General features: G+C 52.1%; 1 protein-coding gene across 2 annotated transcripts; it reads right to left on the bottom strand.

Moving 5' to 3' along the window:
- Positions 1–37: 37 nt before the first annotated feature.
- Positions 38–24,130, bottom strand: LOC122384087 (ras-related protein Rab-3). Of its 2 annotated transcripts, none has more exons than XM_043371086.1 (5): positions 23,915–24,130; positions 7,813–8,034; positions 4,000–4,118; positions 2,157–2,328; positions 38–1,954 (listed from the first exon to the last, which is right to left on the bottom strand). In XM_043371086.1, the coding sequence occupies exons 2-5, from the start codon at positions 8,032–8,034 to the stop codon at positions 1,814–1,816; spliced, it is 654 nt and encodes a 217-aa protein (XP_043227021.1). In that variant the 5' UTR covers positions 23,915–24,130; the 3' UTR covers positions 38–1,813. The 2 variants fall into 2 exon arrangements, with proteins under 2 accessions (XP_043227021.1, XP_043227020.1); XM_043371085.1 differs by lacking the exon at positions 23,915–24,130 and adding an exon at positions 9,835–10,422.
- Positions 24,131–24,187: the final 57 nt, after the last annotated feature.

Raw genomic sequence — 24,187 nt, 5'->3', positions numbered from 1 at the left:
GAAAGCTGCATTCATACGGCTGTTGAGACAACTCGGATGGACATTTAACATGTGTATTCGTACTGGATGGCAACGCAACTCGGTCCCTACGATATATATGTACAATCATAAACGGATCAGCGCGCGCGGAAGCACGGGTTCCGCTCCGGTGTGTACAGACGTCCAACGTAACGGGGCGCACCGGCAGAGGCCGGGCCGGCCCAACGAACGGAACGACACCGCGGAACGGGGCGCGCACCGCGCGGTTCCAGAGCGGCGGAACGGAATGTAACTGACGAGCGGGCACAGCGCCGCGGTCACGGCGCATTATCAGTTGCCGCTGCGCCGCCGGCAGAGGAGTCGCGGAGCGCTCCCGGCGCATTGTCTAACAGACTTCACTGCGCGTGCCCTGTTCGACAGAGCGGCCGCGCTGCTCCGGAAATAACAGAAACACACCGCCTCGAAACAACGCAAAGAACATGTCTACTGGCGGGCTGGTGGTGGCACTCCTGTCATTCCGCTACATGTGATGCCTCCACTCGGTCGCACACAGAGCCTTTTCACCATAACAAACTAAACAGAAACGAAACGAAAACGGGCACACCACAGCGTAACGAAACTGCAACACGTAACAAGGCGACCGCCTGTCCCCGCGGGGACAGAGGGAAGAGAGAAAGAGAGAGCGAAGGAGAGGCGACAGCACCGATACATCGCATGCAGCTCACAGGTACACGTACAAACTCACAGTCTATATAGGGGAAACGCGACATTGGGCTGTTGCGCGGCGGGTCCATCACGGGCAGACTCCACTGGCACTCGCTAGGTGGCGGGCTACACGCACGGTGAGCGGTATAGGTGGCGTTCGTGTCACCGCGCCGATTTGATTGTTTTTAGATGCCGAATATCGAGAGTAAAGGTAGATGGGGAAGAACGCGAGTTTATAGGAGACCAGTCTGACCAAATCGGAGGAGTGAGCGTTCCGATCACATGTGGGGAGATTCCTGTCTCGAAGAGAAGGAGGAAGTCTGTTTAACTCGCGAGGGACATTCACCGGAGCGTCGGCGGTCTCCGCCTGCGGCAGGCCGCGGCGGAACACAGAGACAGACAGGAACGAGGAGAAAGAGAGGAGAGAGCCGGAGAGAGCGCGCCGAGCGTCTGCTTGCGGCCCGCTCACACAGCTGTCCGTCCGACCAGGGCCAGCCCGCTGCCAGCACGAGACAACACGGAGACCTCGGGGACCGAGAGGCACAGCGAGGGTCACTGCCCGGCCCGATCCGACCCTCCCCGCCCACCGAACCAGGAGCGCGTCTGTCTGAGGGGTCTGACGCGACTAGCGTCAGGGCGCGCCGCCAGGGCCGCCACCGGCCGCCTGACCTCCTCTGGGAGCCCTCCCCGGAGTACCGGGCTGGGCTGTGCGCGGGGCCATTGGAAGAGGGCCCAACAGCGACTGAGGCTGACCGAGCGCCGCGCCGCGAGCTCAACTGACCTCAGCCGGTTTCAGCTGACGCCAGCTGCCTTGGAGTGACTCGAGACGAGGCCCCCTGGCCTCAGATTTCAGACGGGCCAAGCTGATATCAACCAATCCTTGCGCGCAGCTGACTTCAGTCTGATATCAGCTGATAGCCCGTGACCTCAGTTGACACCATCTGACCTCATGACCTCAGATGACCCCAACTGAGATCAGATTACTCCACTTGGCCTCGACTGAGCCCTCTGAGCCTCCCAGCCGCCCTGGTCCGTGCCTATCGGACAGGACCGGCCCTCCCGCCCGCGTGCCCCGTCCGTGAGGCGGCCGCCGGCAGTTGCCGGGGTGGCCGCTAGGGCGGCGCTGGTGTTAGCAGTTGCACGGCGCCGAGCTCGGGGGCTGCTGGTCGGTGAGCCGCGTGCCTTTGCTGGCGTTCATCATGTTGGGGTCCGAGTCTAAGCTCTCGGACATTTTGTCACAGATGATGTCCACCAGTCGCTCGAACACGGCCTGGTGACAGAGCAGGCAGCGGTGAAAATGAGAACACTACATATAATGTTCTGTCCTGACTCCTGAGTCTGACTAGTGGAATCACGCAATCTGAGACGAACTAAAGGCATCGCTCACATCCTTGACCCCCCCCCCAGGACAGCAGGCACTCCCCTGATCCCCCACTAGTTGCAGTGTCCCCCTAGCGCCACCATGCACTTACCTTGACGTTAATGTTCTCCTTCGCGGAGGTCTCGAAGAACTCGAGACCGAGCTGGTCGGCCAGCTGCTTTCCGCGCTCGTAGCTGATGACTCGCTCGTCCTCCATGTCGCATTTGTTCCCGACCAGAATCACCTGGGCGTTGTCCCAAGAATACGTCTTGATCTGGGTGCACCTGTGGTTGGAAGGAAGACAGTTAGTACCTATCGTGTCAAACCATGCTGCCTGGGATGTCATGTCAACCCGTTTGGTCCGTTCCATCGACCTTGCTTGCCGAAAGCGAAAAAACAACATACGTTTTTGTGTTGAGTGCCTCACGTGTCATGTCAAGGCTGAATAAGACATAATACGATTTCCTAAATGACCACCATCCTGTAGCAGTGTCTGCCAATGCTTCTAGCCGCGGCACTTAGCCTTAGTAGGAAGCACTCTGCCACGGAGAAAACGCAAAGCTCAGCGGTCTTCTTTCCCCTGACCGGTCAATTTATGATCACGGAAGAAAGCCTTAGCCCTACTGACAAGCTCGTGCCGTTTGATAATGGCCATGATTGTCGCCGAGGGAAGCGATCTCAGCGCTCTGCCACTAGCGTTCAGAGTTTCGCCGCGCTGTCAATAGATGGCGTTAGTTGTAGCGCCTGCAGACTCTGGGATAGGCTGCACCGCACAACACCTGGCACCGCCGCGCGGCACCATAGCAGCGAGGCTAAGCCTCATTTTTCATAGCTCTTCTTAGCTTAGCATGATCAGGACTGCAGTGCAGTTCACAATTGATCCAATCGTTGAGCGACAAGTAACAGCTTCTGTGGCCGAGCTGTGTCGATCAGTTCCTGTCGCTTTTGTCGCCTGTCCCGTTCGTGGCTCACGCGCCACCATTGTGCCAGTATCGAGCGCCGACCGCCGTCATAAATAGCGCTACATTATTGATATCGATCGGACACGCTCTATCAGGGCCGCACACACGTTAGTCGGCCACAGCCGGGATACGCGACCCAGTCGACTGTGAACCAGGGTCGATCTATGTGGGTCACAAGGTAAGCGGGGCAGCCCGCGGCGTAATGGAACTGTTCAGTGCTGAAGCGAAATGATGAACATCACAGGTACCCCATTAGTGTGACAAACGTTCAACATGTGGGTATGAATCAGCACTTTGAGCTACAAATACTCAGCTCTTGCCTGCCTGTTGTATACCATGCATCTGGTAGTTAACATTAGATAATGCATTCGATATCTGCGTTTGTTATGATCATTGTCCTTTATATTATATATTATATATTATATATTATATTATTAATTTATTATATATTATGTATTATATATTACCTATCGTTATTAAATCGATAGACGAGCTGGTAAAACAGATCGAATACGAAATATTCCATACATATTTTATGAAACTTAAGATATATCTGAGTCGGTCTCTCTCTCTCTCTCTCTCTCTCTCTCTCTCTCTCTCTCTCTCTCTCTCTCTCTCTCTCTCTCTCTCTCTCTCTCTCTCTCTCTCTCTCTCTCTCTCTCTCTCTCTCTCTCTCTCTCTCTCTCCTTCTCTCTCACATTAAATCGCCAGTAACCGGTTAGGACACTGGACGGGACTCGCACCCTCCGTATAACTGACATTGTTCTCTAGTTACAGTCTTCACCTTAAATGTTCACTCTTTTGCCCGCAGTAAGCGTCACCGACAACCATAACCCGTAATCATAGCAGTCTATTGTCTTCAAGTGACCTTTCCTATAGAGTCGAGAAGACGGTATCAAGGAAAGTGGGAACACCATTAATGCAACGACGGAATATCTTTCGTTATACACTGACCATTTCAGCAGACGTCAGCATGGCGTCAGCCGCACTCACCAGTCCTGAACGCTATTGAAAGACTCTTCGTTGGTGATGTCGTACATCAGGATGAAGCCCATGGCGCCGCGGTAGTAGGCCGTCGTAATCGTCCTGTACCTCTCCTGACCCGCCGTGTCCTGCCGAAAGGGCATGTGTTGGGTTAGAGAGCAGCACGGCGTGAAATTAAGTATAAGGAGAAATACGAACGAGAACCATTGTACTTTTTTCCCACAGTTGCGCACACAACCTTGTGCACGTTTTATTTTTTCACAAGCTTGTGGATGTGAAAATAAAATGAAGTACAGAAATGTCAAAATTTGAGGATGTAATTGATGGAATATTATAATACAATATGATAAATTGTGATTAAAATCAGATGACATTTTAAATGTATCTATGTATTTTTTGCTTCCACTGCTGCTGACACAGATAATGTCGTCATCGGTGGCCAGTGCAGACGGTCGGCGCCGCCCCGCCCTGCTCCGTCTGGCGTCTCCCCGCGGAGGGCGGGGAGAGGATGGGAGAGGGAAGGAGAGAGAGAGAGCGGGGAGATGTCTTGCCGCACTGCGCACTGTGCCGTGCCGCGTCCAGCATGGACAGACAGTCGGCGCGGCCGCCGGGCGATCCGCTCAATGGAGTTCCGCCGGACCGTGCCGCCGATACCGCCACGGCTGCTGCGCTCTGCTGGTGGGCCTGCGCCCGCCGACCACCCTTCATTGTTTACCGTCTACCGACCATCGCCACCGTCCACTGTTCGTCTATGGGCCACTGTCCGTCCGTCCACTGTCCGTCTACTGTCCACCGTTCGTCCATGGGCCAATGTACGCCGTCCGTCCGTCTACATGCTTCCTGGTCGTCTCTGTCCACCGTCAACTGTCAGCTATTCCTCGTCTACTGTCACCGTCCACGGTCTATCGTCAGTCGTCTACTTCCTGTCCACGTCCTGCTTTTCACCACCCGCAGGGCACACCGCGGTCCACGCAACGTCCACTATCTACTGGCCAGTGTCCATCGTCCAGTGTCCACAGTCCATCGTCCACTATTCGCCGTCCAACGTCCACCGTCCACCGTCCACCGTCCACTTATCGCTATATTGTGGACCCTCACACCGCCCGAGGTGAGCTGCACCGACAACCGTCCACCGCCCAACAGTCACGTCTTTCGTCAGAGTCATTCCAACACTGCTTCCACCGAACCGTTTCCCTGTGTCCTTGGTGAGTCCTTCCATCGCTCCTCTGAGTCCCTGGCGAGTCCTTCCATCGCTCCTCTGAGTCATCTGGTGGAGTCCTTTCACCGTTCCTCTGAGTCATCTGGTGAAGTCCTTTCACCGTTCCTCAGGTGACTGCGGTTGGAAACTCGATAACTCTATCTAGAGTTGGCGTCTCCTCCCGCAGCAGAACTTTCCCCAATACCCTGCAGGGACGCCGGCGCTCACTCTAGGGTGTCTCCTCTGACTTAATATTAAAGTTCACGGATTCCTTTGCGGACAGTTATGCGGTTTTATTTGATTCATTTTTATGTGCAATGTTATTTATTTAAGCCAAAGAGTATCGCTGAGGTATATATCACCCCGGTCACAGGGTGAGGGCGGGGGCGGGGCTGACCCTGCGGTCAGACCAGACGGGGCCAGGCGCCAGCCGCCCTGGAGGCGGGGGCGGGGGCGGGGGCTGCAGACCAGAGGCCGGTGTCGGTCTGGGCTGCGGCTGGCGTCACTGAGTCCGGTGGTTGGCCCATTCAGCCGGACGTCTGGTCGGCTGCTCCTCAGGCCAGGTGATAACGAGCTCCGACACCGCCGAAGGAGGCGCGCCGTGGCCAAGAGCCAGTCCGGACCGAGCGGGGAGGGGTGGGGGGTGGGGTGCACACGGCCTGATATCGACCCGGAGCCGGCGTCACCGCCGCACCGAGCCGGCCCGTCGACACCGACACGGCGCCGCGTCGGCGGCCGGCGGGTCAGCCGGGGTTAAACGGTGCGGCAGTCCGGCTGATGGCTATGGATCAGTGGAGGACTGAATGGTGTTTGCAAGGACAGTGTTGACCATGCTATTGAGTTATGTTTGTCAGGTGATACTAAAGTGTTACAATGCCGCTATTTTAGGCTATAAGTGCTAACTGGCTCCAGCTGGTGACCTTTCCGTCCAACATAATGTAAAAGCAAAATCGCCGTGCATTCAAAGACTAAAATGCGGCAATTCCGTTTTGTCCGCCATACGTAATGTTAAAGTTCAGCATTAATGCCTGACCTTAAGTCGTGCTCCATCAGCATTCTAACTGCACCTTGCCTGGTCATTCTGCTCTGTGCCTTGACAACAAAACCGCTCCCTGGATTAGCACATGTGTATGACTTGTAATGGTAGCCGGCTACAGGTGGGCCACCAAATGTCATCTGATTTGGTCTGGCACATCTGTTTTCAATGTCACAGGCGCGGAGACAACTGACTCTGGGCCGCCACACTTGCTATGTGTGACGCTGAGTGCTTCCCTTTGACCAGGCGCTGATTTTGTCCAGATACGTGTGGAAAATGGTATAGCTCGAGAAGACCATGAGGTATCTCCAGCTACCTTTGGGCGCTTGGTGCTTTAGGATGAAATACATTACCATGAAAAATTTGTGAAGTAATGATGCTCGATGATGACAGTGATTTTATTTGTTGAGAAATCAGAAGCATACGAATATAGACCATGCTCCTATACCTATAGCACGTACTTCCGTATTGATGCAGTTTTTCACTTCGTGCACGTTAATCGATAGTGCCATGGTGATAAAAATGAACATGCTCGGCCAAAATAGGACGCTTCCCTTTGAAGACCGCTCGTAGTAATCAAGAAAAGTCATCAGCTAAATAAAGCCACAGAGCACCGAACTTTGACCAGCGTCTGCCGTGAGTCCCATTTCGCCCGGAAGCCGTCACGGTTCATTTGACAGTTGAGCCACGATTGCGCGATAACGATGCTGGCAGCTGACAGGTATAGCTTCGTAGCCGTCTGCCGTAATAACGGTGGACCGTGACGGCGCTGAATGGCGGCAGTGTTTCGTCATATTGTGAGGGCAGGCGATACTGTTTCAATACAACGATCACCGGTCGCTTGTGGTGAATGAAGTTTCGACTGGCAAAGTTGCATTGTGTTTTGATGTTCACATATGTTCCCCTACCCATCTTTAATAAAATGAGTTTACTCCCCAAATTATCAGTTGTGAAGTAGACGATTACTTGTGGAGTAGGTGGGCACCTACATTGCTTACAAATATTAAATATTTTAACGCATGTACCTACCTTACGGCATGACATCGGCTAGCAGCAAGAATGTCAACCTCACCAGTAAATGTATCCTGTTTTGCCAATCTCCTAAGCATTCGTTCCCAGACCAATGCACCCATCTTACGTCCCGCTAGACGCTAGTCCTACTGTACCCTCCATCCGAGTGTCTCCACCCAGGCAGACAACATATGTCAATCAAGTCCAATGAGCGTCCCATACCTACTGGGAGCGGGCGGTCGCGTCCTGTCGCAGGGAAGAGGGTGGGTGGTCCTCTGTCTATCCGTGCCCACGAGAACAGATGGTGCTGTGTTGTACGGATGACATGAAACGATGGCGAGCGTACTGAGAGACGAACGGAGCGTGTGATTTGGCCGTATTTGTCCAGACAAAGAGTATGGTCTGTGATCTCCGGGAAACTGATGGACGGTGGATATTTATTTCGTTAATGAATTGGATGTTCAAGCAGCGAATGCGTCTCTCTCTCTCTCTCTCTCTCTCTCTCTCTCTCTCTCTCTCTCTCTCTCTCTCTCTCTCTCTCTCTCTCTCTCTCTCTCTCTTCCGGTACACTACTTACCCATATTTGAAGTTTGACTCGCTTGTCTTGCCGGAACACGGTTTTCACTTTGAAGTCGATTCCGACTGTTGACACGAAGGCAGATGTGAACGAATCGTCGGCGTAGCGGAACAAAAACGACGTCTTTCCCACTGACGAGTTACCAATTATCAACAACTTGAACATGTAGTCGAAGTTCTGGTCTGCCGCGTCCTTCTGCCATCGTGGATCTTGGCCGGCCATCTGCAAGGAAGACAAAATTAGATTGTTAGTACGCGTCGAAAATGCAAGTTATCTCGCTTGTTCCACTGTGCACCGAAGTGAATAAAAAGCTACTTTTCAAAATATATCGATGTCGATAATTACCACTCGATACCTGTGTGGTCCGATTGCGATAAAATTGCTGTCTGTTCATCTAAACAAGACGCTATAACAAAATTATATCACCCATATCAGTTATGATTGATTAGACCCGTTTCACACTATTTATTGTCATCAAATACTCTTATAAATAACTATGTTAAACCGTGCATCTAATTCGAGTGGAGTTGCCAAGTCCGAGTTCAGTGTCTGTCCCTGTGATCGGTGGTGGGACCACGGCTGACCGGCCGGGGACAATACCCCGGTCTGGGGCTGTGGCCCGGTCCAACGGTGGCGTCAGCAGTCGCTACGTCACCGACAGGCGGCTGGCGACGACAGCGGAGGTGACACTCCAGAGCCGCGACACTTGTCCAGGGAACAGGGCAACGAGCCCGTCCCGCAGCCAGGCGCCGCGACACTTGTCCACTATCCGGAATAGACACCGAGACTGTCCCACGGACGCGACACGTCAGAGAACAGAAGCCGAGGCTGACCCGCCGACAGCGGCCGCGACACTCCAGGTAACAGGCCGTCGAGTTTGTCCCCTATGTACAGCCGCAACCTCAGCCAAAGGTGCAGCGGTAGCAAAGGCACAGCGACAACCTCAGTTTCAGCCAAAGGAGTAACAAATCTAGCAGGGAACTGGAGATACTATGCCGGCACGGTGAGGGACGGAGTTTTCGTACTGTAAGCTAACTAAAATCTAAATTATCGTGACTCCATCCCCCCAACCATCCACGGCACCACTAGACGAGACAGATACTCTAAACGAGCTACTTAGGGGATGGGATGAGACATAGATTGCGGCTACCCAGTACCCACCAATGCATGATAACCGGTCTGTGAATCGGTCATGACATTTCACCTTTAAGCGAGAGGTCATGGGTGGTCAGCCGTAACGTATCCGGTGGATAAGACGGCGTCTGACAGCGGATAAATCGATACGCAATTCGTGCCAGGGCCACATTTTTACCTGCGCTTATTTGCCGAAGACGCCACGGCTTAAAAACGGCATGCCCGCACGCGCATTACTCGCCCCAAGCACGAGATTCGGCGAGGGCTTATGTACTTACGATGTTAACCTTCCATAAATATCGAATGATACAATTCCACACGTAGTCGTGAAATGTTTTTCCGCTCTTCTTAGCCATTTACCAGTCTGAGCCATTTGCGAGGATGCTACGAAGCCCACCACTCTGCGATATGACACCACACTACATTACCCGTTCTTCAGACTGGATTCATGTCGTGCGGCACAGTCTACCTATCCAAGTAACTACTGGTGGTGCCACCTAGCGACGAAGTAATCAGCTTTCACGGACGCTGCCAGACGCTCGCGAATGACTGTCACAGCACAAGTACACATAACTGCAACGCAAGGCATTAAGGCACCAGACAAGACTTCGATGCTAGTGCTCTTTCGAGCACGTACCTAACCTCTCACGTGAAAACAGCTGTAGGTACCACAGGAACAAAAAATATGTCATGCCGGTTTAGGTAGTCAGACGTTCATTGTAATTTAGGTAATAAATATCCGCAATAAATGAAAGGAAATGAGTGGTGGTGAAGACGGTTATCAATAAACCAAAACAAATAAAACCGCTTTGTTCCCTGATATCATTTACAAATCCCTCCATTTATGGCAAATAATAAAATAAAAGTGTGATGTTGCACATTTCGTACCATTTCTGACAGAGCGGCGAAGTGTTTTCCGGCTCCGCTGCGCTGCGGCATGTACACGGGGTCCCCCATGGCTCTGTGCTCCCACTGAGCAGTGTGGGTCAGCCACCGTGACTGCGGTCCGCCTCGCAGAGTCCCGCATTCACTTCACTGCACCAATCACCGGAGCATTATCCGCTCAGCTCCCGTTCCCGGAACATTCAGTGCTCACTTGACCGCGCTCTTCACCAGGACATTCAGCGCTCCGTTCAGGTGGATTTATTCAGTTGCCGACGCGATAGGGCACCACCTGAGACTGCGCCATGGGATATTCACAGGCCGGGCTCAGTGAGACGGAATGGCGGTGGTAACTGCCCGATTCGCTCCCGTTTCACCTCCCACGCGGGGCTCGTCACAGCCGAGACCGGCAGTGCTCGGCGCTCTCAACGCGTCGATATCCTCACTGGACCCAACGGACAGGGTGACGTGACCTTCCCTCCGCCTCTCTCACTCTCTCCCTGTCACGTCACTCTCGTGTCACCGCGTCTCCCTCCCTCTCCCCGCGCTCACTCCGGCCGTTCGCCCGGCCGCGCCGCCCGCACACCTCACACTGTCGGTGGTGTCGATGGTCGGTCGGTCGGCGGCGCTGGGACGGTCGGCTGGCGCCATGGGGGCTGGCCGCCGTCCGGGCACACCAGGCGGTGTTCACACCCTCTCTGCACGACACCGCTCCCCCTGCCGCGGACCCCCGCAGAGACAGGGCCGCGGTACCAGCGAGCTGCGACTCGGCTGTCACCGTGCCATGGCTGCACTGTGACACTGACCGCTACAACTGCTCAGTAAACGACCGGACTTGGTCAAGGTACCAAATTCCGCAATACTTCTGGCGACTGCGGCGCAGTTCGCTGCACTAAACCGGCAACCGCACACTGCAGGCCACATAGTTATAAATGCGCTATAGCTGAATCACCTCACACCCACTAAACGTCCAGCACGGCCGAGCACGTCCGAGAACGCCGCTGGCGTGCCCGGAGCACGGCGGAAGCACGCCGGGCGCGGTGGGCGGTCGGCCGTCAGTGGTCGGCCATTGATTGTCGGTGAATTATGGAACTTAGACGTGCGCGCCGGCGGCTCCCGCCGTGCCTGGTCCGCCGGAGGAGGCGGTGGTGGAAGACGGGGCTAATATTGATGCGGATGGGATGGGAATGCTGGACTGTCTGAGAGTGAGACTGTCGCACTTTTCTGCCTATGTCTGGTCTGGGCCTGGTCTGGGGCTGGGGCACTGTCTTGGGATAAGGTAATGTCCGGGCCTAATGAAAGCAACGTCAGAGCTGTGTAATATCTGAATCGAATAACTGCACTGATTTACCCCAGCGCTGCTGCACTATCCGGAATTCCCGGCGGTGTGGGACGGGTTGGGGCCGAGCACCGCCTGATCGCGTGTCGGGTCGCGCCAGAGCGGCAGAAATAGCCCGACGATACATGTCAGTCGCGCGATATACATACAGGGCTTCAGCGTGTGCCCGACACCGCTACCGTTCCCGGTATGTGGGGGTGGGAGGAAGGGGAGGGGAGGGAGCGGTCATGGCTCCTGCCCGGAGCGGCGGTCCGGGCCGCCCCATGACATGTTCATTGTTCATTGTTCAAGTTCATTGTAAATTCGCCGAAACTTGGTCGTCCTTTTACCAAGCTTTTAGAAAATACGCCAATTAAAAGCAACTATAGGTAGGTATATCGAATGTTAAGGAAGATAAAACATTCTTCGAAATTGAAATACCTATTTGGAATTCGTAAAGTGACACGGAAAATGTCGCCTGTAAAAACGGATGTATTTTATAGGCGAAAATATGTACCTTAACCCTCGCCCGTATAGGGGGGGGGGTCGAACGGACCCCCCCCATGGTTTTTCGCGAATAACTCGCGTAAAAAGCGGCCGATCGCGACGAAACTTTCAGTACCCTCGCGTTCATCAATTTTACACCTACCCTGAAAATTTCATGACCCTGACCCAAATGACCTTTGACCTGTGACCTACTTTTCGAGACCATGTTTGGCCGGAATCGCGATTCGGCGTATGTCGGCTCGCATTAGCCGCGCGTTTGCAGTCTTTTCGTGGTTTCAAGCGTTCAAACATGTGATATGATGTTGCCTACATGCATTAGGGTGGGTGTCAAGGTCACCTGAAGGTCAGGTCAGGTCATTGACCTTTGATGACCTTGATTCACTTTTTTCGAGTTTTACATGTTTCTAGGCCAGTTTTTGGAGCTGAATTCGAATTTAGCAACCATATGAACATTTACGAAGTAGTTTTGGTGCCTTCGTAACATGTTACGAAGCTGTCAGAGGCGGTTGCCACCTACTACGAATACCCTTACTGGTTGACCTGACCTGACCTGACCCGACCTGACCTAAATGCATGAAGACATCATCTGTGATCAAAACTAACATGATATTCGTGATCAGCACCCCGAAAAAACCCATAGCAGCCACACTTTACGACGTTCTAACAGGTCCCGATTTTCCCGACTTTTGGGTCATTGACCTGACTTGCAAGGTCAACCAATGACCTAGGACCTTAAAATTGGGTATCATCAGCTTCCTCTCGTCACGGGCAACACGCTCGTTTTTTCCGCGAAGCTCTAGCTCGATCAGGGGCGAAACGGCAAGGGGGGGTCCAACGGACCCCCCCCCCCCCCTATACGTTCACGGCTGGAAAAACACCAATACGGGCGAGGGTTAACCTAGTACTTGTCATATGTAAAAAAACATTCGCCGAACCAAACGCTCACGAATACTACGCACTAACTCTTCTAGATCACGAGGTTACGATCACGGTTGTAGATTATGACGCTCCATGCACTCCGCAGGGAACCAATGTCATGGCAAGTTATATAATACTCGGCCTTCAATCGGAGTATCGATTCTGTCATTAAGAAGTGAAACACCGTAGGTCATGTCATTGTGCTTAGGGTGTCTTTATGTAAGAGAAATGAATTTCGAGACCTGCGGATTGAGATATCCATCCCCTGCTCAGAGGGTGAAGCTGCACTTGTTCGAAGGCCAGTTTGAAAGGATAATCATATAATCATATAGATAACCATATAGAAAGGATAAAACAGACCCAGGTGGGCGTACCAGTCGACCCCTATCGACGTTTTCCCTCAGCTGACAGACCTCACACGGCTGCAGCGCCCTCTACGGGGTGACGGTACCTAGAGGGCGCCAGCGCCCGGTACCGTGGCCCGAGGTCGACCTCTGTGGAGCCCCGAGATGCAGCCTGCCGGTATAGGTGGAGTCAGGCTAGTGGTGGCGCTCAGAACATGATGGCTTGTCATGGATAATGCTTACCTGGGTCAGAAGCCAGAGGTCTTGGTTCAGAGCCAAGGAACTGTAAAGCCCTAATCTGGCCAAGCCAGCATCTCGCGCCATATGTACTCTTATAGAGCCAACCCTCGCCATTTTTATTTGCGATGCTGTGAATGACTCGCTCCTAAAGGTTAACGTTGACGTCACACATCGAGCACCAAACGCAGTTCAACAGTCACAATCCGCTCTCAGCTAATACTGTTCACACGAAAGAACAATGTAATCGTGTCAAAGACGACAAACAGCACAGCGCACAAAGCATATTGATTTGTCGATCGTTGCACTCATCGATTGAATGAGATCGTTCACACACGAGTGAATGGAATTCAGACAGCGCGAGTGAGCAGCAATGTTCCGTCAGCATGTGATCGACGTGGCAATGTCATCATGGAAGCTGCTCGAGCCGTTTGCTTGATGCAGCATTATGGATAGCGAGGACTTATTTGGGTATACTCGTAGCGAACATACTCTGCATTTTCACTGAGCGCCATTGTGATTTAGGTCCTAATTGCATCCAGCATTGAGCACATGCCTCAAGATGGGTTTAATTATATCCTCAAAGTAAAAATAATTGTACTAGATGTTTTATGAGCTGGCCAGGCGTCAATTTTTCCATACAGGTCACTGATAGTGAATAGCCATTCGGGCCGACGTAATAAATAATGTAAACCTCTGAACCTAACCAATAGCCCGTCATTTTATTAACAAAGCTCTACTTTTGCCTGCAATTTGTCCTACTGTTGCCCTTCATCAAAACAACAGACCTTCATTATTCACCTCAAATGTCAAGTACCAATCAATCTCAATTAAAGACGCAAACTCGTGGTATACGTAAACATAGAAGTGCCATGCATTGTGTATTTGAAACGAGCACTCTGTTGTGCATGTCGTGCATTGTAATCGCCCCTCTGTTCGGAGACCACATCACATGTCCTCCATGACCCTTCGTCATATCTGTCCGTCTACTTTTTTTTTTGTCCGACCAAGATATGTGTCAACAACCATCGAATATAGGACGTTATGCGTAATTTGCAATTCAGTTTATATGATTAAAAACATAATAAGGGCCCATGCTAGGCATGAAAGGTAGCTGTTGAGTCATCCGTCTTCACAACTTCCATATTCCTGCCTGGGGACGTGATCGACGTCGTTTATGTAATAATTTCTAGCTCCGTGGCGGCCAGATTCATCTATAATTTCATCGAGATTCGTGTCAGATGTGTCTTGTGCCGGGGCATCTCATGCCGTTCTGGCGAGTGCCGCTCTAGGCTATTTTCTTCATCGATCAGAGTCCATGCTTGGTATCCATTTACGTTATGCAAGGTGTCGAGATCGTGTCCTTATGTGTCTATTATCCATACGTGCCCTCCACTCCCTTCGTCTGTGTCAATGTCTAAAATCCATATCATTTCCTTCACTCCCCATGTCCGTTTCCTCATCGACTATCCATATCCCGCCCCGTGCCCCGTTCCGCGGCCCCCCGGATCAGCCCGACACGGCCGGCCGTCGCCGCCGTCTCGACCCGTCGGCTCCGTCGGCTCTGTCGCGCGGCGCTCGCGTCACACGGCCGGCCGTCGCCGCCGTCTCGACCCGTTGGCCCCGTCGGCTCTGTCGCGCGGCGCTCGCGCCACGTCTCGGAAGTGCGGATCGTTAGGTTCCGGACACGACCAGCGGGGCCGACTACCGATGGGCGGCACCGCGGCGCCGTGTCAGGGACGGATGGACAAGGGCTGGGAGAGCGACAGATTTTCGACGACCCGAGTACACAAGGAGGATTAAGTGCTAAAGCCGCCTATGGAGCTGTTCCACTTTACAAGCCTGCTTTCTCATGCAAATTAGACCATCATCAGGTGAAAAACTCTGGCCGTAGGCGTATATATGAGGTACAGAGTCATGTCTACCGACTGACGATTTCGTTGTACGTATCGACTTCACATGTTTTTGGACGCCTAGCTTATTGATGATTCCAAACAAATAGCACAATGAGACAGAAGATCAACTGCGTATGGTAGATACATTTAACACGTTATACCTAGCCATCGTTGGTACCCGACCGTGCATGTTGTCTGCCACCCACCGCATGGTCCGTTCCGAGTGCGTCTGACTGACCGAGACGGCCGGCACTGAGTCAGCAGCGACAATCGATAATCGATAACGCGTTGGCGGCGTCAGCCCGTCGCCGGAGAGCACGAGAGGAGACCACTGGGGGCTGGCGCCGGTACCAGTGTCGGGATGACCGGTGGGTGGGGACGTCACCGAGACAGCGGCCGAGTCTGAGATCGAGTCAGAGTGTGACTCCGGGAATGGGTCCGAGTATGACTCTGAACCCTATCACGGGTTGAAGGACGAGTTTGAGCATGAGTTGAAGTTGGGGCACCCGGAGGTCTGGGCTGCCGGAGGTCTGGGTACCCGAAGGTCTTATTTGGAAAGTTTTATACCTATACAGCTACCTATTTAAACGGCCAAGGACAAAACTTGATCGCCACCGATCGATGACGGCCTCAGGCTATACTTGTCACAGCTTTTCATTGATGAATGATGAAAGGCTGTTGCGGGGCATGTCAACCAATCTCCGCCCAAACTTCGCCTATTAAAGGGCATTGCCTGTTGGATATGTTGCGAAATAAACAAATAAAGAAATAAACAAACGAGTTTCGGGCTACCCATCATCGCCAAAGTAGGCCGTTAAAGCAGCCGGTAAAGCAAGCCGATGTTTTCGGCGGATGGGATGGCCGTTTTTATTATTTATTTTTTGTGTATCTTAATTTTCGCGGCGTTCGCTTTGGCATCTTAGGTGGCGGGGCGTTGCGGGCGTTTCTTTTCTTTTCTTATATTGTGGCGTTTGCGGTGGCGTTGTTGTTTGTGGTGGGCTGCGGGCATGCGGCAGACGAGGTGGGCGATTTTCATTCATTCTATTTGCTTAGCTTATGCTTTGAAACCTTCGGTCTGGTAATGCTATAGCATCGCCACTCCGCGTAAACCACGCTTTGCGATGCCTACGTCTGCCTCTTGCATTGGCTCTTGCACAGTCCGCCTGCACTGCCTCTTGAATGGCGACAGGCGGACTCATGTCCTGACTCCTGTCGTAGCGGTCTGTAATCGGCCCACTCCATCGCAGTTCCGCGGTAGATAAGGACCTGCAACGACCTACTACCGCTATCTGTTTTATACCGCAAACGGAGGCGCTAAATGTCGATATCAGTCCTTCAATGGTCCTGACATAAGTCGTTTTCAACACCTCTGTGACATTGATATAAAGCGAGCTAAGACAGAAAAAGCGATGACTACACAAATCAGGTAAAGGCCACATATTTTTACGCAAAACCTACCTATTGTTATACATTTGTATGTGAAATGAAACAAACCAGCTGATGGTCTCATCAATACGGGCCTTCGAAGATTGGGAACTAGCTACTATCAATTAAGTTGGCCAACAGATGATAGGTATCAGATGATGGACGATATCACCAGACACCTACCATCACTGTTCACTGGCACATGCTTCTGACATAGAACTGCAGTGGGACCCGCGACAGTTCCAGCATACCTTCCCTTGGAAAAACCGTTGAAAAACAAGGAAGCGTGATGCACAACCGTAATTCACACTAACGTGATCTTTGATGATCAAATGAAGAAAACGCCGAAGACAAAAGACGAAATGTGTCAGGTGAAACAGATTTTTAAACAAAAGGGCACCACCAATAATTAGCTTAATTGCCAAGCAGTAAGCAGCTAAGCAGAAATAAGCTCTTTGACTTTGTGTGCATGCCTCTAAGATTGCTTGAGCGAATTTGTGTGCCGACAAGCTATCAGAACTACGCTATTCGCTGACAGGTATACGTCTTATCACAAAAGCTTGAGACCAAATGCACCTATGCTCAATCTATGCTGTCTCTATGTAAGCTTCTCTCACGTATATAGTATCACACCTTAAAGATCACACATTTTTACACAGTCAGCGTCCACTAGTCATGTTCACTTCCGTCCGACCAGCGCTATTCCAATGGCCGGTCTGACCTCTGAGGCCTCCCAGCCAGGAGCAGCGATGATGGGACGGCGAAGGTCGGCCATCAGACCACAGCGGGCGTATCTTCTCCCACGGCCTATCTTTATGGTGATGTATGGCCTTCACTGACTGAGCCCCTCAGATACAGACCCGGCCTGAAGAGCGTTACTGCACACACATTACGTTTAACCCGCGCCCCACTGGGGTCTGCGTATAACACGCCCTACTGGGGGGGGGGGGGGGGCTATTCATAGCCCCCCCTCCTAACTCCGAAACTACTGGGCCGATCGTCAAAATTCAAACGGCGTCTGATAGCCCCGGAAAAACTGTCGAACGAAACCTAATTTCATTGACCTCGAGGTCACCGATGACGTCACAGGTCAGGTCAAAGTAAAAATTATTAGCATTTTGGCTTCGTCACGTTTTGGGCTCTGGCCGCCGTCTTACAAGTCAGATCAGGCTCATTTTTGGTTCACACACTCGTGAACAGATGCTCTAGATACTCTGAGGGTACCAAACTTGTACTTTGATTTGCAGGTCAAGGTCAGGTCATCACAGGTCACGAAAATATTATATCATCCGTCGGTCACGTGACACATGTTTTATGGTCCATTTAGGTCAAACATTTCGAATTTGATGTCGTCTGTGTCATTCGAGGTCATTTTGAGTCAAATTTAGCTAAGGTCAGGTCACTTTTAGGTCAAAAAAGGTCAAATTTTGAAGTTAATTTTTTTCAACAAAAAAGGTGTCTATTGGATGCAGTTTGAGCTCAGGAACATGATGGTGCTATTTATATTGGCGTACGATGTCAAATTCGTGCTGAAAAATTGATTTGAAAAATTAATAATTGGAAATTTTTTGCAATAATTCGTATAACTTGGCCATTTTTGAAGATATTAAGCTAAAACTTGCTAGAGCTAGTCATAATAATGCGTTCTATCACATATATTCCGGTTTTTTCGAAAAGTCAAAAACTTTTTGAAAAAATGTAAAAATATAAATTTTGAATTTTATTATGTAAAATTTTCGAAATTTTCAATATTTTGAAAATCCGAGATAGCAGTTTGATAGCGCAGTCTATTCTGAGTCCTCTCATGCAAAGAAATTGGATCTAGCTTAGAAACTGAGCTCTTGGGAGCGATTGCCGTGGTTCAATGTTTTGCGTCGAAATCGGCCGAACATGACGTCACTCTGACGTCATTTCCGGCCGACCTATGGTAGGTACGAAGTTAAAATTTTAACACAAGGTGTCAAATTGATGCAGCCGAAGGTACTGAAAGTTTGGCGTCGATGCGTCAAGCGGTTTGGAAGTTATTGCAGAAAAACGGGAGGGGGGCTATAAATAGCCCCCCCCCCCCCCAGTGGGGCGCGGGTTAAAACTGAGCTAAGGCCTACCGCCTACGCCTTAAAGTATTGCTAGTAAAAGGTTTGTCTCACAAAGCAATGTTCTCTAAATCAGGTTCTTATCTGCCCTGTTTCTGCCCTAAATGATACCCCTTTTCAGTTCCGCCTTTGTTTGTTTGTTTGTTTGTTTGTTTGTTTGTTTGTTTGTTTGTTTGTTTGTTTGTTTGTTTGTTTTCTCGGAGTAGCACGTAAATGCTTAGTTGACACAAGTGTTCTATTCGATTCCTGTTAAAGAAACATATTGTTGGCATAAAGTTAGATAAAATGGACTACCATGGCAACATAACCGTGGCATGTTAGCTATGACTCTTATCAGGAAACTTGATTCAGCACATGCGTTATGATGCCCTTCCTAGAAAGCCCTATAAGTCACATGCAGTAGATTGCATTCAACATCCACCCCGACAATATACCTACTATTACGGCGTTTGAAGCTGCATTAGGCGTATCAGTCCGGACGTGAGTAACGTCGGGCGTCAAATCGCGATAAAGTTAGCCATCAAGGGGCTCTAAACCTAATTCTGTCGTAATCCTCAACAGAATTGAAATGAATAAAGCGAGTAAAAATAAGCCAGGGCAAATAGCAGCATAGCTTAGAATAAAATACCAGACTTGAGACCAGGCTACTTGAAATGACAAAAATGAGGACGAACTCATGAAGCTGGAATAACTTGGTCAATGAACCTATCACGCTGCACCCATTCTTTGCAAATTGGCGGCAATATACCAAGGCTGTACCATGGCTGTACCATGACTGTACCGCCCCCTTCTGGCGAGCACCCAGGCCCCCGATTCACGGTACCTAACACGGCAGACAGTGGCCGGAGTGACACAGCAGCCGCGGGGTGACGGAGCAGTTCACTGTTGGTCTGACACGGTGCTGTGCGGCCGACACCGTACACCGGTCCTAGGCTCACACCACAACGTTCTTAGGCCGACACTACACCGCGCAGGTCCAAAGCTCACACTACCCCGCACCAATACCGTGAACGTAATGATCGGCCGAAGGGGCGGCGTATGCAGATCGATCACGGTGACCGGTGGCGGGTCCAGCCGGCACGCCACCCACGATCAACACGGCCAACAAAGGAACAAACACCTACCACCGGGCGCAGTGAGGAACGACGACCAGTGGTGTGAGGTGCCATTACAGCTGAATGGCGTACACGGCTGTATGACGCCTTTATCTCGGAGCTCTCATAGTGAATGAAGCAGCTCTGCATGTTTTATCAAACTACACTATATAAGTGCATCAAAAATAACCTTCATGTTATGTCGAATCCAGAGTGCGGAATGTTAAATTGAGTTATTCCGAACTTCTGACATATGTACGACACCCACGCAACTGTCCGTCACCCACGGTGATATCGGCAAACGTTGAAACATTCAGAAAAGTCCAACGTCACTCAAAACGCAATTCATTCAACTGCACTTGCAGCCTTTGCCCCGCGAAACGTTGAATCACGCCTGGCAGAGTCGTGCGGCACAGCATGGTTTCAGGCGCCTACCACTAGCGACATCTATGGACTGGAACATAACCAGACGGCACAGCCTACCTTCCAGGCAGCCTGGCCCCTCGTCGCCCGGCACAGAGCAGGAGACAGGCAGCTCGGGCAGACGCTGCATTTGCTTCATGCTATCCCCGTGTGAATCAGCTAGCTGTCCAGTGTTTTGTTGCATGCAGCAATCTTCACTGCTGCGAACTGCACCCACGCAGCCTGAGACGACCCACGATCCGACACTCACTGTTTGTACATGACACACCATGTCTCTAACAGTGCCGCCACTTGCAGCAGACGCGACCTTTACCAATCGATGAAAAATTCAACACCTTGGAGACCGTAAAGGTCAGCAACGCTCAGCGCACCAGCGGTAATTTTGGTGCAACGACCCACTAGCAAACAGGAGCTTAGCACGAAAACGATATAAACGAGTTAGCGGCAAACGGTGCCCAATTCCGATAAAGGTGACGCACACGGCTTCAGAGAGGCCGTCTCGCCTGTCGGATTTCGTCAGCCCACACTCTGCGAAGTGTCTCCGGGAATCTGGTCGCCGGGCGTCTGGTGATTTTGCGCAGCGTGGGCGTGAGCTGCTCGAGAACGGCCATAAAGGCCGTCATAGGCAGCGAGCCACTGGCGACAAGAGGCCATTGAGCGGCCTGATAGGCGGCGCAGGAGCGGCTGAGGTGGCCGGTAGTGCGACAGACTTGGTTGTTGGGACCGCTTCATTCTCCTAACGGCCCCGGCAGGGAAGCTGGCGTTCAGAGGCATGCTTGTTTGGCTATGTTCTGGAAAAGCAGCCGCCAGCCACAGGCAGGCATCCTATTTGTTTCACTTTTGTACTTATTTTGTCTTTTTCTGTTGAAAATAAATGAGAGATGAGATGAGATGATGATTTCCCACCATAGTGATAACAGAATCACAGTGCGATATTTCTAACACGCTACTGTAAAAGTAACACTCCTCGCAGCCTTCCAGTTTATCCTTCACGCAGTATTCCGCATTATGCCAGCCCGGCACGCATACGGCGTTAGTGACGCAGTGTGCGTCAAGAATGTCGCCGCCGCGTCGCAGCCTGTGTATGACAGGATACCTGTTGTGCTCCGTTCAGATAACAAGCCCACGGCTCGGGCGGAAAGCTGAATAGGCCGTGCCTGTTACAAACATCTGGTGATGTTTCCCAGAATGCAGGGAAAATTGAATCTTGTCGACACAGCGTATACTTTTTGAGATAGAGTTACGAATAACATGTAAAATTCAGATCTAACAGATATAGATATGTGAGACTAGCAAACAGAAAGGTGCTGGGAAATACAATCAGAATATGCGAGCCATAGACCTCTGTATACCGGTATAGAGATCTATATGCGAATCTATCCCACAAAGAGGCAACTGATCCTCTTTTATCAATACGACTTAGATGTGCTCGACATCAAAGCATAAGGTACTTACACGGATTCTCATAAAACCTTTATTGAAAATAGTGAACATGATACCTACCTACTGCTGACGCCCAATAACATCACCAATTAGGACAGGCAGAGACACGGAGATTCAGCGGTAGATACTCGTACTTCTCCGAAAAAACGATTATCGATCACATGAGAACCAAAGATAGATGGCAGAAGTCGAGTAAGAAGCAGTAAGAAGCAAAAGCAATACGAATCTATTGTGTGCGTTTTGTACATTGGCTCCAACTCTTATGTGTTGTTGTTGTGGGCGGTTATTGTATCTACCAAATAGGATTCGAGCTGAGCTGTTCGTAGCAGCTCTGAGGTAAATGCCATCCCGATCATTGAAGATGACAGAGGCAATAATTACCTCAAACACAGCCGGCCTAAGGTGACCCCGACCGCATAATTATCAGCTGACAGAGGGCCCGACCTTCCCCGAAATAGCACCACAAAGCCACCACATCCCACCGTCCCGAGCACAATTGGCTGTGATTTCATCATCACAGAGACACAACATATCGGATGTCATGTGTGCCGACACGATAAGGTTTCGCAAACCGGGCAGCTCACTGTTCCATCGTCCTCAATAGCGTGTTGTTCCGATGGTGTCATCACGTGGCTGCTGATACAGGGTTAGACGGATGAAGCAAGAGGCACCAGCCTGCACAGCCACACACATTTCGGACAAAACTTCTCATCGAGTCTTCCGAACGAAACATGACAGGATCACACCGCCGTGACATGGCTCAACTCTGAGCTTTCTTGGAACGATACCCGTGTTTGTTATTCGCCCCGGCTTCGTCTGTCATTAGGGACACGTGAGTCGCGAGCCGCGTGGGACGCGTCGCTCGGACCCGTCCCCCGGCTGTGTTAGGTCTATTACAGGGACTCGGGCGGTGACAGGCCCCGTCTGAGGTCGCTCCACGGTGACCCCCGCCCGGTGACCTCCGTAGACGCAGCTGTTTCTCCCTCCCCGCCCCATCCCCAGGTCAGGCGCGACACTTGCGGAGCTGTGAGTCGCACAAGACTGACACTTGTGTACGGCGGGGGTCGGCCGGAGCTTCGCCGTCATTCCCGGCATGGGTCACCGGTTGTAAACGGGCTCAGCGGCAGCTCGGCCGGTCCTCCTCCGATCTAACAGGGCTAGCAGTTCGGCCGGTCCCCTCAGCTGTCAAAGGACTCGGTCGGCAGGCGCCGGACGAAGCTTGTGTCCCGTGTTCCTAGAACAGCCGCTTATTTAGGAGGAGACAGGTCATGATTCCCCCGGGAGCCGTAGCTTCGGCGGAGGAGCCGTCTCATGATCATTGCGATAGAACGCCGAGAGGTAGGTCGATGGTGATAGGAGGTTCGCCTGACCCGGCCAATGACCCAGTGAGGGTTACATCAATACCGTGTTCAATCATCAAGGCTAGATGCTTAATGTGATAAGTGCGTGCTGAATGAGAGGCAATGGTACCTGTCTAATCGAAATCTAGGATGCTCTTCCTCATCTGGAAGTTCGGGGGCAGTCGCAATTGGGTGACGTGGCCACGGGCTCGAATCAAGCGCGAGCAAGGAGCCGAGGACGGAGTGTAAACTATGTCGAGTGGTGCAAATAGCCTTATCAGGAGCATTCCACGGATCCCGCCCAATATAGGGTTGAAAGCCGTCCTACATCTTCCAATCCCACCTCATCTCACTTATCTTCACATCACTTGATCAAGCAACACCATACGTCGTCCAGCCTCTCATTACCGCCGCAACAGGTGTTCTTTCGCCGGGTCGGTCCCCAAACTGTCCCACCCCCTCCCTCAGGAGGGTGGGGGGGGGGGGGTGCTGACGTCACCCCAAACAGAGGCGGGCCCGGCTGACGTCACTGTCCTCTGACAAGCGGCGATTCACCACCAAATGACCGCTCGACCTGCGACGCCGGACCCGCCGGCCACCTATTAAACGGCGCTCACCACATCGATCGGGAACTCAAACTCCGATCCACTCGCTGGAGAGATGGTCCACAATGTCGAATCATCGGCTGGATGTTCTACAGCTGATGGGAGCTGTTGGTAGCTCGAGAGCACTGATTTCCGCTCGATGAAACAGGGGACATTGCGAGGGTCGAGAATCATAACCACGACGAAAGAAGCCTGCTGCTTTGAAGTGGCCTCAGACGAGGCGGATCGAAGCCCGTAGGATGGACGTTACTCTACGCTTTCCAGACTATCCTATCCGCTCGTTGCTCTCGTTCAAGGGGTTTACCGAAAGAGCTCGGGGCGCGGTGCTCGGGTGACGGCCGCAGGGCACACCCCCGGGGCATCTGTCGGCCGTGATTGCGCCTTTATCGATCGTTCGCGCGGCGGCACGGCACGGCGCCAGGCGCGACACGGGCCGAGACTCACCGTAAGGGCCGCTGGTCGGGCGCTCTCGGCTCCACCGGTGCCGGCGGGCGGCGGGCTGCAGGCTGGGCCGGCGGGCGGCGCGGAGGAGGCGGCCGAGGTCGAGCTGGGGCAGGGCGGCGCCGGCGGTCGGCAGTCGGACGGCACACCACACGCTCCGACACCTGGCCTTACTGTTGCTGCCGCCGCTCGGCGCCGTCGGCCACCCAGAGTCCCGGATGTTCTGATAAGAAAATCAATGAGCGCTGCGACGGCGCGCGGCCAGTCGACGCTGGC

The sequence above is a fragment of the Amphibalanus amphitrite genome, unplaced genomic scaffold (assembly GCF_019059575.1).
Source record: "Amphibalanus amphitrite isolate SeventyFive unplaced genomic scaffold, NRLGWU_Aamphi_draft 000181F_arrow, whole genome shotgun sequence".
In the NCBI taxonomy this organism is placed as follows: domain Eukaryota; kingdom Metazoa; phylum Arthropoda; class Thecostraca; order Balanomorpha; family Balanidae; genus Amphibalanus; species Amphibalanus amphitrite.
This window is presented reverse-complemented; position numbering and strand designations above follow the sequence as displayed.